Source organism: Colobus angolensis, unplaced genomic scaffold, assembly GCF_000951035.1.
Source record: "Colobus angolensis palliatus isolate OR3802 unplaced genomic scaffold, Cang.pa_1.0 Scaffold124, whole genome shotgun sequence".
NCBI lineage: Eukaryota > Metazoa > Chordata > Mammalia > Primates > Cercopithecidae > Colobus > Colobus angolensis.
Genome location: NW_012113586.1, coordinates 2,436,000 through 2,456,755, shown reverse-complemented (window position 1 = coordinate 2,456,755; position 20,756 = coordinate 2,436,000). Strand labels below are relative to the sequence as shown.

The 20,756-nt window shown below is 36.5% G+C and overlaps 1 protein-coding gene across 1 annotated transcript in view; it reads right to left on the bottom strand.

Moving 5' to 3' along the window:
• The window catches only part of SPAG17 (sperm associated antigen 17), a 246,415-nt gene that overhangs the window by 62,156 nt on the left and 163,503 nt on the right, over positions 1–20,756 (bottom strand). Inside the window, exons 25-29 of the mRNA XM_011933064.1 lie at positions 18,551–18,726; positions 15,180–15,297; positions 11,844–12,022; positions 9,906–10,062; positions 2,235–2,452 (exon numbers count right to left, since the gene is read on the bottom strand). Coding sequence (XP_011788454.1) covers positions 2,235–2,452; positions 9,906–10,062; positions 11,844–12,022; positions 15,180–15,297; positions 18,551–18,726 — 848 coding nt within the window. The remainder of the gene's footprint in view (positions 1–2,234; positions 2,453–9,905; positions 10,063–11,843; positions 12,023–15,179; positions 15,298–18,550; positions 18,727–20,756) is intronic.

Here is a 20,756-nt window from a genome sequence, read left to right as displayed (position 1 = left end):
ATAGGATAACCATTCTTAGTGGTGGCAATAACACAGTTACAAGGATATTTCTGAATGCCTGATAGTGCCAGGTCTGGTACTAATCTTCTCAGTAGGTAATGACTATTATCTCCAGTTTATGAATAAGAAACCAGATGAGAAACTTGCCAAAAGTTATCCATCTAGTAAGGACTATGGCTAGGGCTTGAAATACAGGTCTGCCTCACCCCAAGGGCAGTGCTCACTCCTTTAGAATGTAATACTTCATGTCAGGGGTTGTGAAAATACACACCCATTTTCAATTTTGTTTCATATGATCATGCCAGTTTCTTGAGATCTGGGACACAGTGTTGGCGTCTACATTCTGGCTCTACCATTTGCTGTGCGATCTTGGGCAAATTACTTAACCTCTCTGTAGCTTAGTTGCCTCATCTATAAAATGGAAACAATAGTAGTTTGTTGTGAGAATTGATTGAGTTAGTATATGGAAAATGCAGAGAACAGGGCCTAGTACACAGTGAGTGCTCAGTAAATATCACCATTATTGCTCTTATTCTGTTGTGCATTTGGTGTTTAATTCATGCTTGAATCCAGGTTCTTGGATGTTGGTTCATGCTTCCAAAATGGTGATGGAGATGAATGAGGGAAATTAAAAGTTAACAAAGAAATATTAATCAAACTTGCATATTAAGCCAAATAATCTAACTCAGGGGCCAAATTAAAGTGAGTTATTTGAAGGAACTAAAACAAACAAGAAAAAACCCCAGGAAACAAACAAACAAAAATCCTTTCTGAGATCATATGTACTTTGAGTCTTACAAAAAAAGGCAACTAGCAAACAAAGTCAGAGATTATAAAATTATTTCAGAAGTAGGCTGAAGAGGAAAAGATATTTGATTAGATAATGTAATCCATCTCAACAGCATGCAGGCATTTTGCTTTTTACAGCAGCACATGGTTTTAAACAAGGGTAGGAAGTTCAGACACCAGAGTTAAGGCACTTAGGAAACTCTTCATTTTGTTTAGATTCAGAGGGTGTTGCAAATCTCCATATAAGATGTTAGAGGAATAGCTAAGGAATGGAAAGGGCTCAGTTTTTGGTCACAAACAACTGGCTCTAATCTTGGCTTCAGCACTTTCTGAATATGTACTCTTGACCACATTACTTAACTTGCTAAAGTTCAATTTCCTCATCTGTGTAATATACATTTGTGAGGGCTGAATGAGATAACGTGTATAAAGGCCCCCAAAGAAATCCTGGTACATAGAGGGCCAGGCATGGTGGCTCATGCTTGTCATTCCAGCACTTTAAGAGGCTGAGGTGGGCCGATCACCTGAAGTCAGGAGTTGGAGGCTAGCCTGGCCAACATGGCGAAACCCTGTCTCTACTAAAAATACAAAAATTAGCCAGGTGTGGTGGCAGGTGCCTGTAATCCCAGCTATGCGGGAGGCTGAGGCAGGAGAATTGCTTGAACTGGGAGGTGGAGGTTGCAGTGAGCCAGTAGCACACCATTGCACTCCAGCCTGGGTGACAAGGGCAAAACTCCATCTCAAAAAAAAAAAAAAAAAAAAACAGTCCCGGTACACAGAAACTGCTATTGTTCATTCCAGGAGTTTGGCTTTTTGTATCATAAACAGAACCATTATGTTCTGTACCACTAATTTGTCCTGTATTCTTATGCTATAAATAAAGTTTTTGTAAAGCTTCTCTACAATTTTGGATTCTTGAGTTATTTAATGTGTGTCTTATCTCTTTCAATATACCATAAGTTTTTCAAAATCAAAGGATCATGAACAAACTTCTCTCATCAATTGCAAGTGGACACAAGTAAGTAGTAATGAGACACTCATTTCCAGAAGCCTCTCACTTCCAGAAGATAAGATATTTACACACATACATTCAGCATAAGGAAACACCCAACAACATCATTAATCACATATATCTTAAAAGTGGCATAGAGAACTCACGAACTGCCACTCACTTCAAAAATTAGCCACTTTGTTCTGACGTGGTTGTGCCCACAACACACAAAAATAGTCACTAATGATACTCTCCATTTGGCAAATATACCACAAGATGTTTTTAGATTTTGGAAAATGAATCCATTCATCCCATCCATCCGTCCATCCACCCACTCACCCACTACTTAACAGACATTTATTGAAAAAATATTATCAGCTAGGCACTCTTTTGGGTGTTGTTTCAGAATTCTAAAGACTTAGAAAATTTTGCAATAAACAATAGTTTGTCATACCGTTCCATTGACAGGATCTGTGGCCTGAAAGGATAACAATGGGGCCAAGTTTGCTATTCTTTCTAATCCTTTGGTGCCAATCCGATTTCCTTCAGGTGTGGTTGTAAACCAAGTGCCTATGTGAACATCCACAGGAGTTACAGTTTGAACTGTCTCTGGAGGAGGGTCATGGATTTCACCCTTATGGGCCATTGATGACTGATTTTTGTGACTTTTTCCTGTGAAGTTCAAGTAAAATCAAACAACAACAACATAACTATAATATCAATTATATACATCATTCATTATGTTTTGATACAGTGCAAACTACCTCAGATACTGTGGTAAAGACAATTCTAAGTATTCATCAATCATATTATTTCTCAATAGGGAAAAGTATGAGGTTATGAGTAGCTTAGTTTTGGCACTCAAACCGTGGCTAAATTCCCACCACGTTTCCCCAGACATACACATGCTTACACAACTCACTGTCCAGGGCACAAAATATATTCTGGTCAACTTCTGTACTCTTTTGGGTCTTGTGTACTTCTCCCTGAGTCCCAGATTTTGGGTTTTGTATTCTGATTTATAAAGCCTACCTTTTTTCTCACTTATCTTCAAACTTTCAGCCTCTTTTTGACATATTGGACTGTAACAGTTACTAAGTTTTTAACTCTTGATTCCCCTGATTTTGCCATTTTGTCAGTAATAACAGGAAACATCTTTCTTCAATCCTGGATCTGGGAAACCTCACCAGCCAGGCATATCCCTGGGGAGAGGAATTTGTGCAGTTTAATTAGCACATCAACAATTGTCTGATACATCCTCCTCTCCATCCTCTACCTCCCACTCATTGGGAACAGGAGGAGAGAACTGAAGACACCCTCATGGAACTCCTTGGCCAATATTTCAATGCTCTATCAGGGTAGATGTACTCCATTTCCATGAATAATAATGAGTAATCTGTAGATGAGACTTGACAGTGTTATCACATCTCAGTGATGAGGTGAACTCAGGCCCAGAAACAAATTGCAAGTAATGATAGTAAAAGCATGTTAACTCTTGGAAGAGTCTCTAGATTCAAACCATGAAATGTGCAGCAGAGCATGCATCTCGACCTAACTAATAGGGACTCAACTAATGGGAAGAACCAAAGACAGATAAATCAGGTTGAGCCTTTTCATTGCCCTAAAATTTAATTTGGACATATTTATACTTCTAGAATATTGGTAGAGAGTGAAAATTGTATCGCTTTCAGAATAAAGAGAAGATCCTCTAGAAATAGTAGGAAATACTTAGGAATTATCTTTTTTCTATAGTCTCTGTTTTTCTCCTATTTCCGTCCCCTCTCCTTCTGTTCTTATTACTTTTTCTAATCAAAAAAGGTGAGCTATGGAAAGGGCATTACAACATAAGGAACATAAGAAATACACTGGGGTAAAGAATAGCATAGTATACACAGACCAATGTGACCAGATGATACATTTCAAGCAGATTTTGGATGAGAGAAGGGACTCAAGAGGTAGGCACTGATTCAATTGAGTGGTCTTTAGCAGTATGTTAGAGACCTTGGAATTTTTCCTATACGTAATATTTAACAACTAAAGTGTTATAAGAGAGAAAGTGAGATATTTGGAAGATTAGTTACATGCTTTTGGCAGAAAGATACAAAATCGATACTAATAAAAGCAGGAAGAACAGTTAGAAAGTTTTAAAGTATTACAAATTCAAGTTGGCAGAAGAGATAAATGAGTACAATTTTGATACAAATGTATATTGGGGAACAAATTTTGGATATGAAAGGATGAGGATGGCAGTCAAAGGATAAGACAAAGAATCACATGCAGATCCTGAAATTTTAGTCAACTATTGTTTTCCATTAAGTATTGGGTCAAAAAAGCAAAGTGGCCAAGGATCAGGTCAAAGGCAAGGAAGGAAACAAGCAGGGTTGGAGTTCCATTTTTAGCAGCATCACAGACTAGATACCAATAATTCCACTGAAAAGAACCATAACTGCTAGAAAACATCTTTTAATCAATCTTCTTGAAAGTGACTCTGAGCTGGCAACTATAAGTAAGATCAGCACAAGCCATGGACTACATAAAAGTAGGAGACCAAAGAGGTAAAAGGGCTCTGAAGTTGGATTTTGTCCAGTGAGTTTTTGTCAAACTGGGTGATTCTGAGTATTTGTTTTCTTAGCATTGTGGAACTCAGGCAGAAATGAATGCCAGAACTGGCACAATCTGGATGGAAGGCTTGATATGAGGCCCTCAAATGACTACACTCTCAGACTAAGTGTGAATTATTAACAGAAATCACTCATGTCTTTTCCCACCCCACTCCAGAACTGTCAGAAAGCTTGCCTATGTTCAAACTTGGTGCTGAGCAGAGAAGACAAGAAAGTACTTAAGAGGCTGTATGACCACAAGTAGATCCTTACATAGGTTTGGAGTGAAAATTCACACCACTTGAGTGGCACCCCCAGAAATTCCTTAAATTAATAATTTAAAGTGATTCAAGACTGTTGGTTCCCCTATCAACTGCTAAAGTGCTTTTTGAAACCAAAGTCCTTTATAAAGAAATGCACTATTGGCTAGGCACAGTGGTTCACACCTACAATCTCAGCATTTTGGGAGGCCAAGGCAAAAGCCCAAGAGTTTGAGACTAGCCTGGCCAACATAGTGACACTTCATTACTACAAAAAAAAAAAAAAAAATAGCTGGGCATGGTAGTGCATACCTGCTGCATGGTGGTGCAAACCAACTTTTCGAGAGCAACATTGGAAGCAAGAGAATTTAAAGGATATTGTCAACGTACTGAGAGAAAATATCTGTAAGCTAGAATTCTATACCTAGTGAAATTATCTTTCAAGAATGAGGACAACATAAAGACATTTTTAGAAAATATTTGGTGTATAACAAATGGACTAAAACCTCTAAAGGCAAGTCCCAGCTACTCTAGAGACTGAGATGGGAGGATTGCTTGAGCCCTGGAGGTTGAGGCTGCAGTGAGCTGTGATCATGCCACCGCACTTCAGCCTGGGTGACAGAGTGAGACCATGTCTCAAAAAAAAATGCACTTTTATACCAGCCCAATAATTTAGAATTAAAGCAATAAGAAAAAATTATCATCTCATAATAAAAAAGTACCAAGACACAATGAAACAAGGCAATTCAAGTGAGAGCCAGAAGAAGTAAAAGAATATGGAATTAGATCTACAATACTTTAGATATTGAAATGATCAGATACAGCACCTAAAATGCATACTTTATGTGATTCCGGAAATAAAAAGGGGCCAAAAACATGACTAAAGAGAAGACTGATTATAAAACGAAACAAAGAGAAATGTTAGATGTTAAAAAATGTAATAACTGAAATTAAAAAAAATTAACATGTAGGTTTAGCAGGAGACAAAACACAGCTTAAAAGAGAACTGAAAGACCTAAAGTAATTATTTAGAATGAAACTCAGAGAACCAAAGCAACAGAAGTAAAAAAAATAAATAAATAAAAGTTCAAGTCCTCTTAAATATGTTTAATTGGAATTCCAGAAGAAGAGAACGGAAATGGAACAGAAACAATATTTGAAGAGCTAATTATTGAGAAATCTCTAGAATCAATGAAAAATACGAATTTACAGATTCAAGAAGCTCAATGTATTCCCACTTTGATAAATAAAAAGAAATCTATACCTAGTCAAATTATATTGAAATTGCAATTAAAAATCACAGGGAATATTTTAAAGGTAGTTAGATTATCCTCAAAGCAATGGCAACTTAAATGATAACCAACTTTTCAACAGCAACATTGGAAGTAAGAGAGTATAAAGGATATTTTCAATGTATTAAGAGAAAATATCTACAAGCTAGAATTCTATACCAACTGAAATTATCTTTCAAGGATGGAGGAGAACATGAAGACATTTTTGGAAACTATTTGATATACAGTAAATGGACTGAAACCCCTAGAGACAAACATTGTCAAATTGAATTATTAAAATACTCACCTATTTGCTGCTTACAAGAGACACATTTAAACACAAACCACAGAAGGTGAAATATAAGTGTGGAAAAAGTTATACCGGTAAGGTATTAAATAGTGGCTGGTGTAGCTATAATAAAACAAGCAAAATAGACATTAGGGTAAAAAGAATCCCAGAATAAAGAGTCATTGCAGGCCAGGAGCAGTGGCTCCCAGCACTCTGGGGGGCCAAGGCAAGCAGATCACTTTAGGTCAGGAGTTGGAGACCAGCCTGGCTAACATAGGGAAACTCTGTCTCTACTAAAAATACAAAACAAAACAAAACAAAAATTAGCTGGCTGTGATGGCATGTGCCTGTAATACCAGCCACTTGGGAAGCTGAATCACGAGAACTGCTTGAATGTGGGAAGTGGAGGTTGCAGTGAGCTGAGGTTGCACCACTGGCACTCCAGCCTGGGCAACAGAGTGACACTATGTCTCAAGGGAAAAAAAAAAAAAAAGAAAGTCACTGCATAATGATGAAAGGTTAAATTAATGAAGATACAATAATTCTAAATGTATAAATATCTATCATATCCCTAAAATATATAAAGAAAAATGACAGAACTATAAAAAAGACATATTTATTTCACAAATAAAGAAATAGTGTTTAAATTATAAGGAACATGGCACCAAACAGACTATTCTATCTTTTCAGGAAGTTTAAACATCCTTTGCTAAGTAAACGGATGTAACAGATTTAAAAAATCTGTGAAAATATAGAATAGGGGTTGGCAAATTGTGGACTATGGACAAATAAGGCCTGCTGTCTGTTTTGTACAGTCTGTGAAGTAGTAATTCTTTTTAAATTTCTAAATAGCTAATAGAATCAAAAGAATAGTAATAATTTATAACACAAAAATTATATAAAATTCAAATTTAGTATATTTAGTGCACATAAAGTTTTATTAGAATACAACAGAGTCAGGCTTATTTAATAACGTATTGCCCATGGCTGTTTTTATGCTCCAATGGCAGAGTTGAGTAGGTGTGACAGTGACCATATGGCCCACAAAGTCTAAAATATTTACTCTATAGCCTTTTACAGCAATGTTTGCTGGACTCAGATATAGATCTGTACATTAAAACGAACACATTTCATCAAATAAACATAAAGAGAACATTGTACCAAATAATAACAAGATACATGCTCTTTTCAAGCACAGATATTTAAAAAAATTTGACTATTTAAACAAATTTTTAAATTGTTCATCAAAAATCAGTTATAAGAACAAATAGAAACACCACATAGGCTTCAAATCCAGAAGTAAGTTTAAATAATTCAAGAGTCAAATAAAAAGCTATAGTAGAAATAAGTAGTTAGGATTGAAAAATAAGAAAAATACCACACATTTCTTGTGAGATGGGATACACTCCTGGAATGACAAGTAAAGACCAGGGAAAACCTACCCCTCCCTAAGAACTATGAGAATGTTTTTAAAAAGAATCAAAATACACTTTTTCAGAACTTTGAAAATTAACCAAAGAATTGTAACAATCTGAGGATTTGATAAAATATTATCTATACTATTTCATTTAATTGATGCAATATCAATTAAATTAATATCAATTAAACTGTGATAAAAATGAGCTATCAAGCCATAAAAATACAGGGAGGAATCTTAAATGCATATTACTAAGTGAAAGAACCTGGTCTAGAAAGCCTACTTAAGGTATGATTCTAATCATATGACATTCTGGAAAAGGCAAAACTATACAGACAATAAAAAGGGCAGTGGTTCCCAGGAGTTTGGTGGGGTAGGGTGTGTGTGGTTCAGGATGGGTGGAATAAGAAAGGTGAATGGGTGAAGAGGGATTTTTAGGGTGGCAAAATTATTCTGTATGATACATGAGACTTAGAATGTACAACACCAAGAGTGAACCCTAATGTAAACTATGGGCTTTAGTTAATAATAATGTAAGATTGGTTCATCAGTTGTAACAAATATACAACACTAAAGCAAGATGTTAATAACTGGGGAAACTGTGAGCAGAGTAAACAGGAACTCTGTGTACTTTCCACTCAATTTTTCTGTAAACCTAAAACTGCTCTAAAAATAGCCTATTAATTTCAAAAGTGATTGCATCATCTTGGATGGAAGGGCTGTGAAGAAAATCTGGGGCACACTGTGCTAGAATTAGAAGTCCAGAACCAGGGTAGGCTCTTAGAAAAGTGGCTACACAGACCATTCTTATATCAAGTCCTCTGTATCAACAAAAGAGGGAACCCTTGAGCCGAGAAGTTTGGAAAACTACCTGGATACTTCTCTAACCAGCAACCTTCTGCTACTACTGAAGGAAAATCTGTTTTACTAAATATTGAGTAATTAAAAAGTAATCCAGTTGCTTCCATACAATATTTCTGGGTACTGTGGTGAGATGTGTGAAACTGATAAAAAAGGATTAAATCTAGGTTTCTAGATTTAAATCTAGATCATTAAAGGCATATTGAGAAATCAAGAAAAGTTTGTAAGGCAGGAGAGGCAGTGTAATTTAGGGGTTAGGGACCCAGACTCAAATCCCAGCTCTACCACTTGCTAGCTAAGAGACCTCAAGGAAATTACTTAACCTCTCTCCCTCAGTTTTCTGGTTTGTAAATTGGGGATTATTAAAATATGTGCCTCACAGAGGGTTAGCTGATTTAATATTTGAAACACCAGATTTTTTTTCTGTTACACAAATATACACCTCCTATATAAAAATATATCTTACAAATTCATATGAAAATGAAGACCATCACAATGGTAAACCAAGAAAAGATGTGAATAGGAAATTCACAAAATGAAAACAAACAAACAAACAGTAAACATCTTCAGATGTTTAACCTCACCAGTAATTAAAGAAATGCAAGCCAACATAATAAGATGCATTGATTATCATGCTGAATAAGATTAAAAGAATGATAATATCTGGCATTGGTAAGGGTATGAGGAAATAGACATTTTCCTGTGGTTGTGGTAGGGGTATAAATTGAAAACACTTCTCAGGACAGCAGTCTTGCAATTTAGATTATGGCAGACCCTGTTCATTGCTTATCCAAGTATTGTTCACCTTCTTTTTTCCCTACTAGTAGTGCTGTCTCCTGAGACAGAGGCAAAAAATGTCAGATACTTGTTTTTCTAACCTTGGTCCCCAGCCAGGTCTAATCAATGACATCAAGACAGGTCTACTGGGGTGAGAGGTGGAGTTCTGGAACTCCTTTTCCTTCCTGATGAACAGAGACATTTGAAGAAAGCTCTTGCATTTGCCCTCTTTTCTTGGAAGTTGCTGAATGAGGACCTCATGCTTAGAGTTGATATACTTTCTTGCAATTATGAGGAAAAGTTCAAGAGAATCACAGAGATGCCCACTCATAATCTTGACATCATCAATCTGCCCAATCAACCCTAAAACTGCAGCTTAGGCATTATACCTGATGTGTAAGAATGTGTAACAACATATGAAACTGTTGATTATTTATTACTAAGAGAAAAACAGTTCATGAAACAGTACGTAATTCTGTGATAGCAAGAATTCATTTATATGTATATATGTATATGAATATATATGAATATATTCATTGAAAAGGTTACAAGTATAATAATAATAATAATATTGAACACTTACTAAGCCCTTGAAGACTTTAGTAAATCCATTATAAATCCATTATAAACTGAGAGGCTGCAATTGTTACCTTTCTTTGTGTTGGTAATCTCAGACGGTATCGTTTCTGATTTCTGCTGAGAAATAGAGTCCAACAAATCTCCACTGTGAGGGGTTGCTGGCATTTCAGGAGGACAAATAAGACCTGAATTGGGACTACTGCTCACAGCACCATCTGCAAAGAGAATCTGAAGAAAGAACAAAAGTTTTCAGCATTCTCAGAAGCAAGGGAGACGTTGTTTAACAATAAACACAGTGTGTCAAATGGAAATAGGTTCAACATGTTCCACAGAAGAAGTGCTGTTTGCAGACCTCCAGACCCAGCAGCACAAAGCAGATTATAGAAAAGTAGATCTGGAGTTCAGAGACAATAGCCTAGTTACCACCATAATAATATTATTTTATATTTTCTATTTACCTTTTATTTTATTTCTTTTCTTTTCTTTTTATTTCCATCTTTTCTTGGATTGATTTGAGTTTTATTTTTTCCATTCTTCATCTTTCCCCTTTGTGATTGGAAATTATAAACTCTATTTCAATTTTTCTAATGACTGTATTAAAATTTTATCACATATTTAAATTTGTAGTTTCTAGTAATATCTATCTAGTATATACAGTGTCTCTAGGTACCATAGATTTGTCTACCTGATATCGGTACCTAGACACTCCCAACAAACATGACGAGGACTAAGGTCAGTGTTGCTGATGAGAAGTCAAATGTCTATCTGGTTTTTATTCTTGTGTAGGTAACTTGTTTCTTTCAGGAAACTTTTGGGATTGTCTATCCGTGCAGTCCTAAAATTGCATGACAGCATATTTAGATAATCCTTTAAAAACAATTAATATCAGTTCTGATTGTCATTCAGTTGCCCTGTTTAATCTGAAGTATTCTTTTTAAGCTCTGTGAAAATTTCTTAGGTCATGTCTTTGATTCTTTCCTCCCTTCATTCTTACTATTTTCTTCTTCTGGAAATTATATTATATGGACCCTTTTTCCACATCTCTCAGCTTTTCTCTCCCTCATAATCTACTCCCTCCCGTTTTTGATCATTCACAATTATTTCTAATTTCTAAGAACTCTTGATATTTTTCCTTAGCTACTTTACAAAAAGTTGTTATGTTGTGAACTGTTAACCTCTCAAGTCTGCCTATATTACTTTTACCCACTTTAAAACTTTTAAAGTATTTAATTTCAGGTGCTATTTCTTTCTGTTCCTGAATTATGTACTTTACTTTTACGGGATTGCTTTCTTTCCAAGATTTATGATTCTTGAGTGCACGGTCATCTTTCTCATTGAGAATCCCTTTTACTTCTTGGTGGTGTAGTGTCTGCTCACAGGAGCTCCTGTTTTGTGATCATTGGAGAAGGAAAGAGCAGGGATATGGCTTCTGATTGTTAAGGTTTCTCGTTCCCATCCTCCAGGTGACAGTGAGTTACCTGGGGAACTACCTTCATTTTCTGAGCCCAGAGCTCCATGTGCAAATGTTTGTGTTAGAACTCCCATTTTGATTTTTAGTTTTGCTGCATGTTCTCCTCTCGTGTATGTTTTAACTTTGTGTATGCATATTTCTCCATCAGTTTGATAGCATATGATCTGCATTTTAAAAGAAATTCTCCAAATCTTCCGATCTATTATTGATGACATGCTTTGTTGTTCTCCAGTATCATTATGAATTCATTATTTAAATGTTAAAAACTAGTTTAAGATACCTTGAGAGGGAGAAAAGGTAAAAACTGTGTTCAGTTTGCAATCTTAGATCATGCAGAGAAATGACAAGTTTATTTGTATCTTGCTCTGCGTAGTGATTTTTTAAATTCTAAACTACATTATTTATCATTTGTCATTTTAAGGTGCATTCCTTTTTCAAGTGAGTTGTTCCTTTTCCCTGCTATAGAACTGTTCCTTACCCATAACCTGTCTTTTACTTTGGAACAGGGAAGAATAACTTCTCTAACACATTCTTGTACCTGTGTGGATCCATCCAACATATATTTGACAACAGTGCCTTGACTGGTGATAACCCTTGAAGCCTCCTGCTCTGTGGGTGGCATCACCGTTTTATAGAACTCATAGTGCTTCACCCTCTGGGGGTAGCTCTGACGGACCATGATGTCCCAGGTGGGTTCCTCATCTATAACACATTGACCTAAAAAAAGAATAAAGCTTTCTTGTGAACTGGGCAATGCTGCAGGACTGGATTTTATCTTCTTGCTTAATTATTTTCTTTTTCTTTTCTTTTCTTTGTTTTAAAAATAGAGACAAGGTCTCGTTTTGTCATCCAGGCTGGAGTGCAGTGGTGCAATCATAGCTCACTGCAGCCTCAAACTCCTGAATTCAAGCCTTCTGAGCAGCTGGGACTACAGGCTTGCACCATAGCACCCTGTTAAGTTTTTCTATTTTTTGTAGACACAGGGTCTCATTATGTTGGCTAGGCTGGTCTCAAACTCTTGGCCTCAAGTGATCCTCCCACCTCAGCCTTCCAAAGTGCTGTGATTACAAGTGTGAGACACCATGCTTGGTGCTTATTTTCTTTTGTCTGCATGTGAGTAATAGGGCAGTTTCCATATTATGACAGATGGCCTAGAATAGTGGTTCTTTGCTGACCTTGTTACATTCAAAGGTAGTAAATTAGGTCATCTACAACACCTGGTAGGTACCTTCTCCATGTGTAAGCCACTCTTTCTAATAAAATCTAGGACAAATTCGGGCAAAATTATGAAGGAAGCAGAGTTTTGCTGAATTAGGTGTTTCCTCTTCCTGCCCACTGGTGCTTATCTCTTACCTTTGATTAAACTTTCCACCATGGATGTACACACTGCCCTGGTGGTGCCTGGTTGCCCAGAGCCCCAGGGGAAGTCACCCCCTCAGACTTGCCTTTCCTAAGTCATCTGTCATCTTTCAAAGTTAACGTTAACATAGTTTCCTCATCTCTAACCAAATCCAGATTTATCTTAGCATTCTGCTGTTAGCTGGCAATCAAGGAGAAAAGCACTTAATAAGTTCCTTCAAAAGCAAGCACTACTATGGAGAAATTCTGGCATACTGTACCTAGTCAGGCTTTGCTAACTGAATGAATTCCTCTTAGTTTATAATGTGGTTTATTGGGGCCAAAAAGCCTTAACACAAAGGAATTAACACACAATAATAGCATTTTAAGAACTATGTATCAGCCTGATGGGAAAATCATGGCACCCCTTAAATCACGGAAGTACTAATAATAATGATAAACCAATAAACATTTATTGGGATAGTTCTTGTATATGTTAAATGCTTTATACATGTATTTTTTATTGAGTCTGCCTTCACAATCCTTTAAAATAGGCACTTTAATTTTCCAGAGTTTTCAGATGAAGAAATAGAGGCTTGGAGAGGTTATTAACTTAGAAAGCTATAACTTTGGAAGACACTTAGTAATCATCCAGCACTAAGGACACACAACCAGTAAGGAAGATAAGTGAAATTTGAATCATTTTCTTATACTATAAAAGCAACCACCACTAACAACCAAAAATAAAAAGTCACTCAGGAAAGGATTCAAGTCTAGGCTCTTTCCTCTTATCCCATGATAACTGTCTTTCCCTAATGTCCAAGGCTGACCCTGATGAAGATATTGCTACTTTGGTATTTATGTTGTTATGTTCAGACTTAAATTAGGATTTTCATAGTATATGGATGAATTTAAACAGATGAGTTATTATTAACTACATTGTCTACCCTAGCATAAGGAGGAAAATATTAGACTGGATAATGAAACTAATAGAAGAGACAGTTGAAAGGGGTATTAAGCTGGGGTTTGATAACAGGATCAAACAAGCAAACAAATGTATCCTTGAATTTGAAAGCAACATCTCTTTGAGTACACTCATAGCTCTTCGACTGGAAGACACTCAGTGACCATTCAACACAGTGGGAAAACCTGGGCCACTAGGGATTCTTGGGAATGGAGCAGAGTCCATGGCCTATTTTTAATAATTCAGAATGCCTAAGGAGAAGCAAAATTTAACTTCAACATTTAGTTTCTGTTTTTTTGGGGGTGGGGAGGAGGCTGGCAAGTAAATAAAACATTAAATTATTTTTAAATAAGCATAGCCTTTTTCTTTGATACACTTTTCAAATGTGATATACATAAGGGAATTATATGAAAAAGGATATTAAGTTGTGAAACTGTAAAGAACTGCTAATGTAATGTAGTATTATTCAGATGAGAAAACATGGCCCTGAGACCCTAAGTGACTTAAAAGGGCCGCATCATTCATTGGTGTCAGGGTCAGCTTTAGAACTCAAGTCCCTGTTCAGTGCCTGCTTTGTTGCATCTCCTACTTCTACTGCAACAGTGAGTTTCTATTTAAATAATATTCAGATTCAGTTACAAATGCAGATGCCTCATCAGGTTAATTAAAGAAATCTTACTTGTACTTATTTACGTAGCTGAAGAAGTTAGGAGTCATGTACAGAACCAACAGAGATAACACACTATAAAATTACATATGGACACATGAAAACGAAGACTTAGTTTTCTGTTTTTTTTTTTTTTTTTTGAGATGGAGTCTCACTCTGTCGCTGGGGCTGGAGTGCAATGGCTGGATCTCAGCTCACTGCAAGCTCCGCCTCCCGGGTTTATGCCAGGTTTATGCCATTCTCCTGCCTCAGCCTCCCGAGTAGCTGAGACTACAGGCGCCCGCCACCTCGCCCGGCTAGTTTTTTGTATTTTTTAGTAGAGACGGGGTTTCACCGTGTTAGCCAGGATGGTCTCAAACTCCTGACCTCGTGATCCGCCTGTCTCGGCCTCCCAAAGTGCTGGGATTACAGGCTTGAGCCACCGCGCCCGGCCTGGTTTTCTTAACCTATTTAATCTGCATCTATCTCTATGTATTTTGTGTCCAGTGTCATTTGTTTTGGTCAGACCAGCAACATGCTGCACCCATGACCCTCTGTAGAGTGAAGAACGTAGGAATACACACAAGTTTTTAAGAGCACTGGCTTTGTCATCACTGGGCTGAGAATGGCATTTCAGCTCTGCCACTTGGGAGTTGAGTGACCTTAGGCAAGTAACTGAGCCTCCTGAAGCCTCAATTTCATTATTTTGTAAAATGGAGTAGTTAGTATCTAGCTCATAATATTTGTATTTTTGACATGTATACTAAGTACTTAGTGCCTGGCCATAGAAATGCTAAAAATGTGAAAAAGGTCTATTGCTCATTATCAACAAGATGTATGTTTAACTGGTAAGAAAATACACAATTTCCTGTTTTCTACATGACATTTTGCTCCCCGTTTCCCACCCTACCCCATATAGCACTCACCTGTAGATTCTTGCCCAATGAAAGTCAACAGGAGCCCACTGGGGCAAGACATATTTAGGCTTTGGAAGGTAGGAACATCAACATTCTCTTGTAAAACAGGTTCTGGTTCTACTTCTTCCTGTAAATAATTCAGCATGTGAATAACTGGTTGTCATTTTCTAAATGAGTTATTATTTATTTTGACTAAGCAAGGATGTGCTGAGTGCTCAGGACCTGACTTGTATAGAGCTAGCTGGACCCTGCAAGGACACACGAGTCTCTGGTTTTGCAATTTATATTCTACTTGCAGACTGGCACACAGACAGGTGAGACAAATGGCAGTAACAATAGTTGGCACATCTTTTCACAGAAAATAGAGATATAGTGAAAGTTAATAAGAACAATTGGGAAAGGATTTGTGAAATAATTGGGGCTTGAAATAGGCCTTGAGGGATGCCTCTGTTTGGATATGTAGGCATAAGAGCAGTGCTGGCATCTGAATGTTGGTGGCCCCCACCCAAACTCATATGTTGGAACCTAACACCTAATGTGACAGTATTAAAAGGTGGGGCCATTTAGCAAGTGATTAAGTCATGAGGGCTCCACCCTCATGAATGGGATTAGTGCTTTTAAAGAGATTGATGGGAACACCTTTGCCTATTCCTCTTCTGCCATGTGAGGACACACTGAAGGTACCATCTGTATGAGGAATAGCTGGGCATGGTAGTTTGTGGTTGCAATGTCAGCTACTCGAAAGACTGAGTTGGGAAGATCACCTGAGGCAAGAAGTAACAGCCAGGGTAACATAGTGAGACCCAGTCTCCTTAAAAATTAAAAGAATTGGCCAGGCATGGTGGTGCATGCCTGTGGTCCCAGCTACTTAAGATGCTGAGGTGGGATGACTGCTTGAGCCCAGGAGTTTGAGCCCACACTACCATACTCCAGTGTGAGTGACAGAACAAGAACCCCATCTAAAATAAGATAAAATAAAATGAAATAAAATAAAATAAGAGAAACAGGCCCTCACCAGACATCAAATCTGCTAATATCTTGATATTGGATTTCACAGCCTCTTTAACTGTCAGCAATAAATTTTGATTGCTTATAAATCACCCAGTCTATTTTTTATAGCAGCCCAAAGTAATACAGAAAAAGTGTTTGAGAGACCATCACTTTTTTTGGTATGTTCTTACAATTTGGATGCTAGAGATATTATGCTATTAGGATATCTGTCCTTTGTTTTCTATTATGAGCACATATTGCTTTTGTAGCAAATGAAAGTAATAAAATAAAAATAAAAGACAATTAAAAGTTATTTATAAATTAATGAGGGTTTGGGTGTGTTTACTTTAAAATCCTAATTAATTTTATGTCAGCTTTGCCTAAATCCCTTGTTTGGTTATATGTACTCAAGAATGAAATTTACTTGGTAACGTTCAAACAAACTCTAATGATAATCATTTCACTTTTTCCAGCTGGTTCTCTTTTGTTAACCACCAAAATCACTCCACTGGTACCCAATTGGTGGATATTTGTTTTTTTCTAACTAGTCTTTTATTGTTGAACATTTACGTTGTTCTGCCTTTTCTTTGTCACTAACAGAGGAAAAATATATAAATGATTAGCTAAAAATAAATTAAAAATGCAAAGCAAAAATAAGAGAAAAATGCTTATGAGATTCTGTAAAATGAGCAAAACTGCTCAAAGATGCAAACCTGCCACGGCAAATCTACCATCACACATAAAACCAGTTATCATCCTTCACCCTTCCATTATCATTTATTTAAAAAACATTAAGTGAACACATTAGTTTGCTAGCAAGATGCCTTTGGCTAAATTAATTTTAAAAGAATTACCTGGAGTTATTCATTTTAACACTTGAACATTTTTACTTAACAAGAGTCAAGTGGCCTGGCATGAGAAATTTTATCTAGTATAACTATGTATATATGGTGCAGAGGCATTGTCGTATTTAAAACTCGTAACTTTTAAAAGGCCAGAGTCTGAAACCCAGGTTCTTGGACTTTTAAACATATTTTTATCTTCCAGTAGTTGATTATTTTTTCACTGTACTTTTTTAGTAGTAAGTACCAATAGTCAAGACTTAACCAGTAGTTTTCTTGTTACCTGTCTTTTAAAATCCTCTTTTTAAATTTATTTTATTTTATTTTACTTTAAGTTCTGGAATACATGTGCAGAATGTACAGGTTTGTTACATAGCTATACATGTACCATGGTGGTTTGCTGCACCTATCAATCCGACATCTAGGTTTTAAGCCCCACATGCATTAGGTATTTGTCCTAATGCTCTCCCTCCCCTTACCCCTGATCCCTGACAGGTCCTGGTGTGTGATGTTCCCCTCCCTGCGTCCATGTGTTCTCATTGTACAACTCCCACTTATGAGGGAGAACATGCGGTGGTTTTCTGTTCCTGTGTTAGTTTCCTGAGAAGGATGGCTTCCAGCTTCATCCATATCCCTGCAGAGGACATGAACTCATTCTTTTTTATGGCTGCATAGTATTCCATGGTGTATGTGTGCCACATTTTCTTTATTCAGTCTATCATTGATGGGCATTTGGGTTGGTTCCAAGTCTTTGCTATTGTAAACAGTGCTTCAATAAACATACGTGTGTGTGTCTTTATTGCAGAATGATTTATAATCCTTTGGGTATATACTCAGTAATGGGATTGCTGAATCAAACAGTATTTCTGGTTCCAGATTCTTGAGGAATTGCAACACTGTTTTCCACAATGGTTGAACTAATTTACACTCCCACCAACAGTGTAAAAGCAGAACTGTCTTTTGATCTTTGTTCTGTTAGGAAAACGTTTAGAGTCAAAGTGTGTCTGTGTGTGTGTGTGTGTGTGTGTGTTTACTATGATGAAGGGCTAGAGGTAATAGGTGGACTTCTCTTTAATCAGAGGTGGGCTGTTAGTCTTGTTAGATTCTTAGCACATCAATATCTAAGACCAACTTGACCAAATGAAACTGTTTCCATTATTTGGTTGAATATATTTTTCTTCCAATCGTTATTCATCTCAGTGGAGCTAAACAAAGTATTGAAAATACGGGATGGCAGCAAATTGACCAATCAAAAGCAAAGAAAATCTAAGAAATAGAGTGGAAAAAAGGTTGAACTAACTTTTTCCAAACTTAGAATGAATGACCTGAGACAACTTATGTATGACAATATGTCTCCTGGAGTGGTAATTCAACTTTTGTGTACAAATCCTTCTTGTCTGTTCAAAGTTGAGACTACAAGCGACGTTAATGTATCTGCACAATGAAACGTATGCACTGTAATAACACTATTGACATAATTCATGGTTTTAAAGAAGTTAACACTGAAGCAGAAACAGAGTCTGGGAATCTACGGCAAGGTTCGTTTACCTTTTTCTCTTCTTCTTTTGGGTGCTCTTCTTCTTTAAGAGATTCTTTGGGTTTTTCTTTGCCTTTTATTTTCCCTTTAGCTTTGCTTTGAGGAACGGTCACTATAACAGGAACCACTGTTGGAGTGAGTGCTGAAGGGATATTCAATATTGTTTCTAAATTAGGATCCTTATCTTCTAAAAACAGAAAAAGTAAAAATGAAGTTGATTCAACATTCAAATTTGGTATCCTTGTGAAATAATATTTACAACTCAAAAATTTACACAAGTTGACAACAATTTTTACCTTGCTAAATAATATGAAATTGATAGCCAATGGTGGACAAGACAGATAAGGAGTGTATAATTTAGTGGGTAGTTCACATTAGAACCCCTCAGGTATAATGCTGTGTGTTCAGTCTGTGACAGAGGAAATACCGAGTGACTTAGGAACTCAGAAGAAGTGTATCTACTGCAAAATGTCTTTGTACAGTCTACTGTGGCTATACTGAGCACTTCACCTTTCCATAAATGGAAAAGCCTTTCTATGCTTTTACACTACTGGACTTTTACACATGCTATTCCTGGTATCTAGAATTCCCTTCCTTCAATTTTTTTAATAGGCAATTCTCACTCACCTCCAAAGACCTAGTTCGCATGCTACTGCCACTTGCTCTGGGAAGCATTTTCAGAGCAAGTAACACCTCTATGCTGTGGCTTGCAGGATGGGAGGAAGTTTAATTGTTGAAAGTGGTGGTGCACATGACAAAACAGAAAGTATTCTGAGTAGTGGCACAGCATAAGAAAATGGGCAGATGTAAGAGACAGCATAGTTTATTCAAGGAACTGAAAGTCACAGAAATAATAGGGTAGGAAGGTATACTTCTCTATGGGAAAATGGATCAGGTCGGTTGTCATTCAGGGTTTGGGTAAACAATCATGTAAAACTTAAGTTGGGGCCTGATTAAGATTCTTAATTTTAGGTGTATTCAGTAGGCGCCCTGAAAGGCAGTAAGAAGCAAGAATGATCTATTCCTCTTAGCAAGAGGAAGTAGTGTCCAAAGATTTGATTGGGTTTCTTTATATTTTTGCCTATTTCATAGCTGTATTGTCTACTTTTTATTTGTCCAAACGGTTACTAAATTATATTTAGCTGTGTATACCCAATTAAAGGGGGATAATTGGAATGGAAATCTGTTTAGTCATTAGCAGATAAGGTTCTTAAATATCAGTTATATATGAGCACTTAGAAAATGTGTGTGTGTATATATACATATATATATGTATGTATTTTTTTTCAAAGACTTATACCTTCAACTTTTAAAAAAAACATATAGGATGTAAAATATTACTTATCTACACTATAAACATTTTCAAATGCCATATTTATATCTTGAAATTAGGAACATCTGTTTAAAATTTATTACATATTAATTTAAGGACTAAATCAGGATTAAGAAAATCACTCAGGAATAGGAGCAACAGAATTGATAGTAGGTATAAATATCTTAATGTAAAATAATGATAACCTATATTAAGAAGAGGTAAGAATTTTTAGTGACTGTGTAGTGATAATGGATTTTAATACAAAATTTGTTAGGCATCAAATGACTTCTCCAGTTGCTGATTTAACAACAAATCAAAGACAAAGGCAAAATTAAAACACAAAATCTCCAATAAAGCCAAAATACTAAGAAATCTAATGGACTCTCAAACTCAGTAGAGTACTAGGATATCTGGCACAAGGTAAGAAATAAAATTATAATTATCCATGAAAAATTTATCACTGCAAAAAAAAACTATATAGAAAGACAGGTAATTGGATCACCATGATTGACACTAACACATAGTTTTAAGTTTATGCAGCATTGAGTTTACCTTTGATTTTATAATACTTTAAAAAAATATGTTGTGGTTAGATCCCTCTAAAATGCATGGGAAGCCACAAATTTCCTAATTGGTTCTTGGTAAAGTGACATCCTATTTTGTGGTTTGTAAAGAAATAGTTCCAGTTGGATAATTTGTTTGTTGAAAATGGGGTAGAAGGCTGGGTGCAGTGGTTCACATTTGTAATCCCAGTACTTTGGGAGGCCAAGGTGGGAGCATCACTTGAGCACAGGAGTTTAAGACCAGCTTGGGAAACATAGTAAGACTTCATCTCTACCAAAAATAATTAGCCAGGTGTGGTGGTGTGCGCTATAGTCCCAATTACTCAGGAGTCTGAGGTG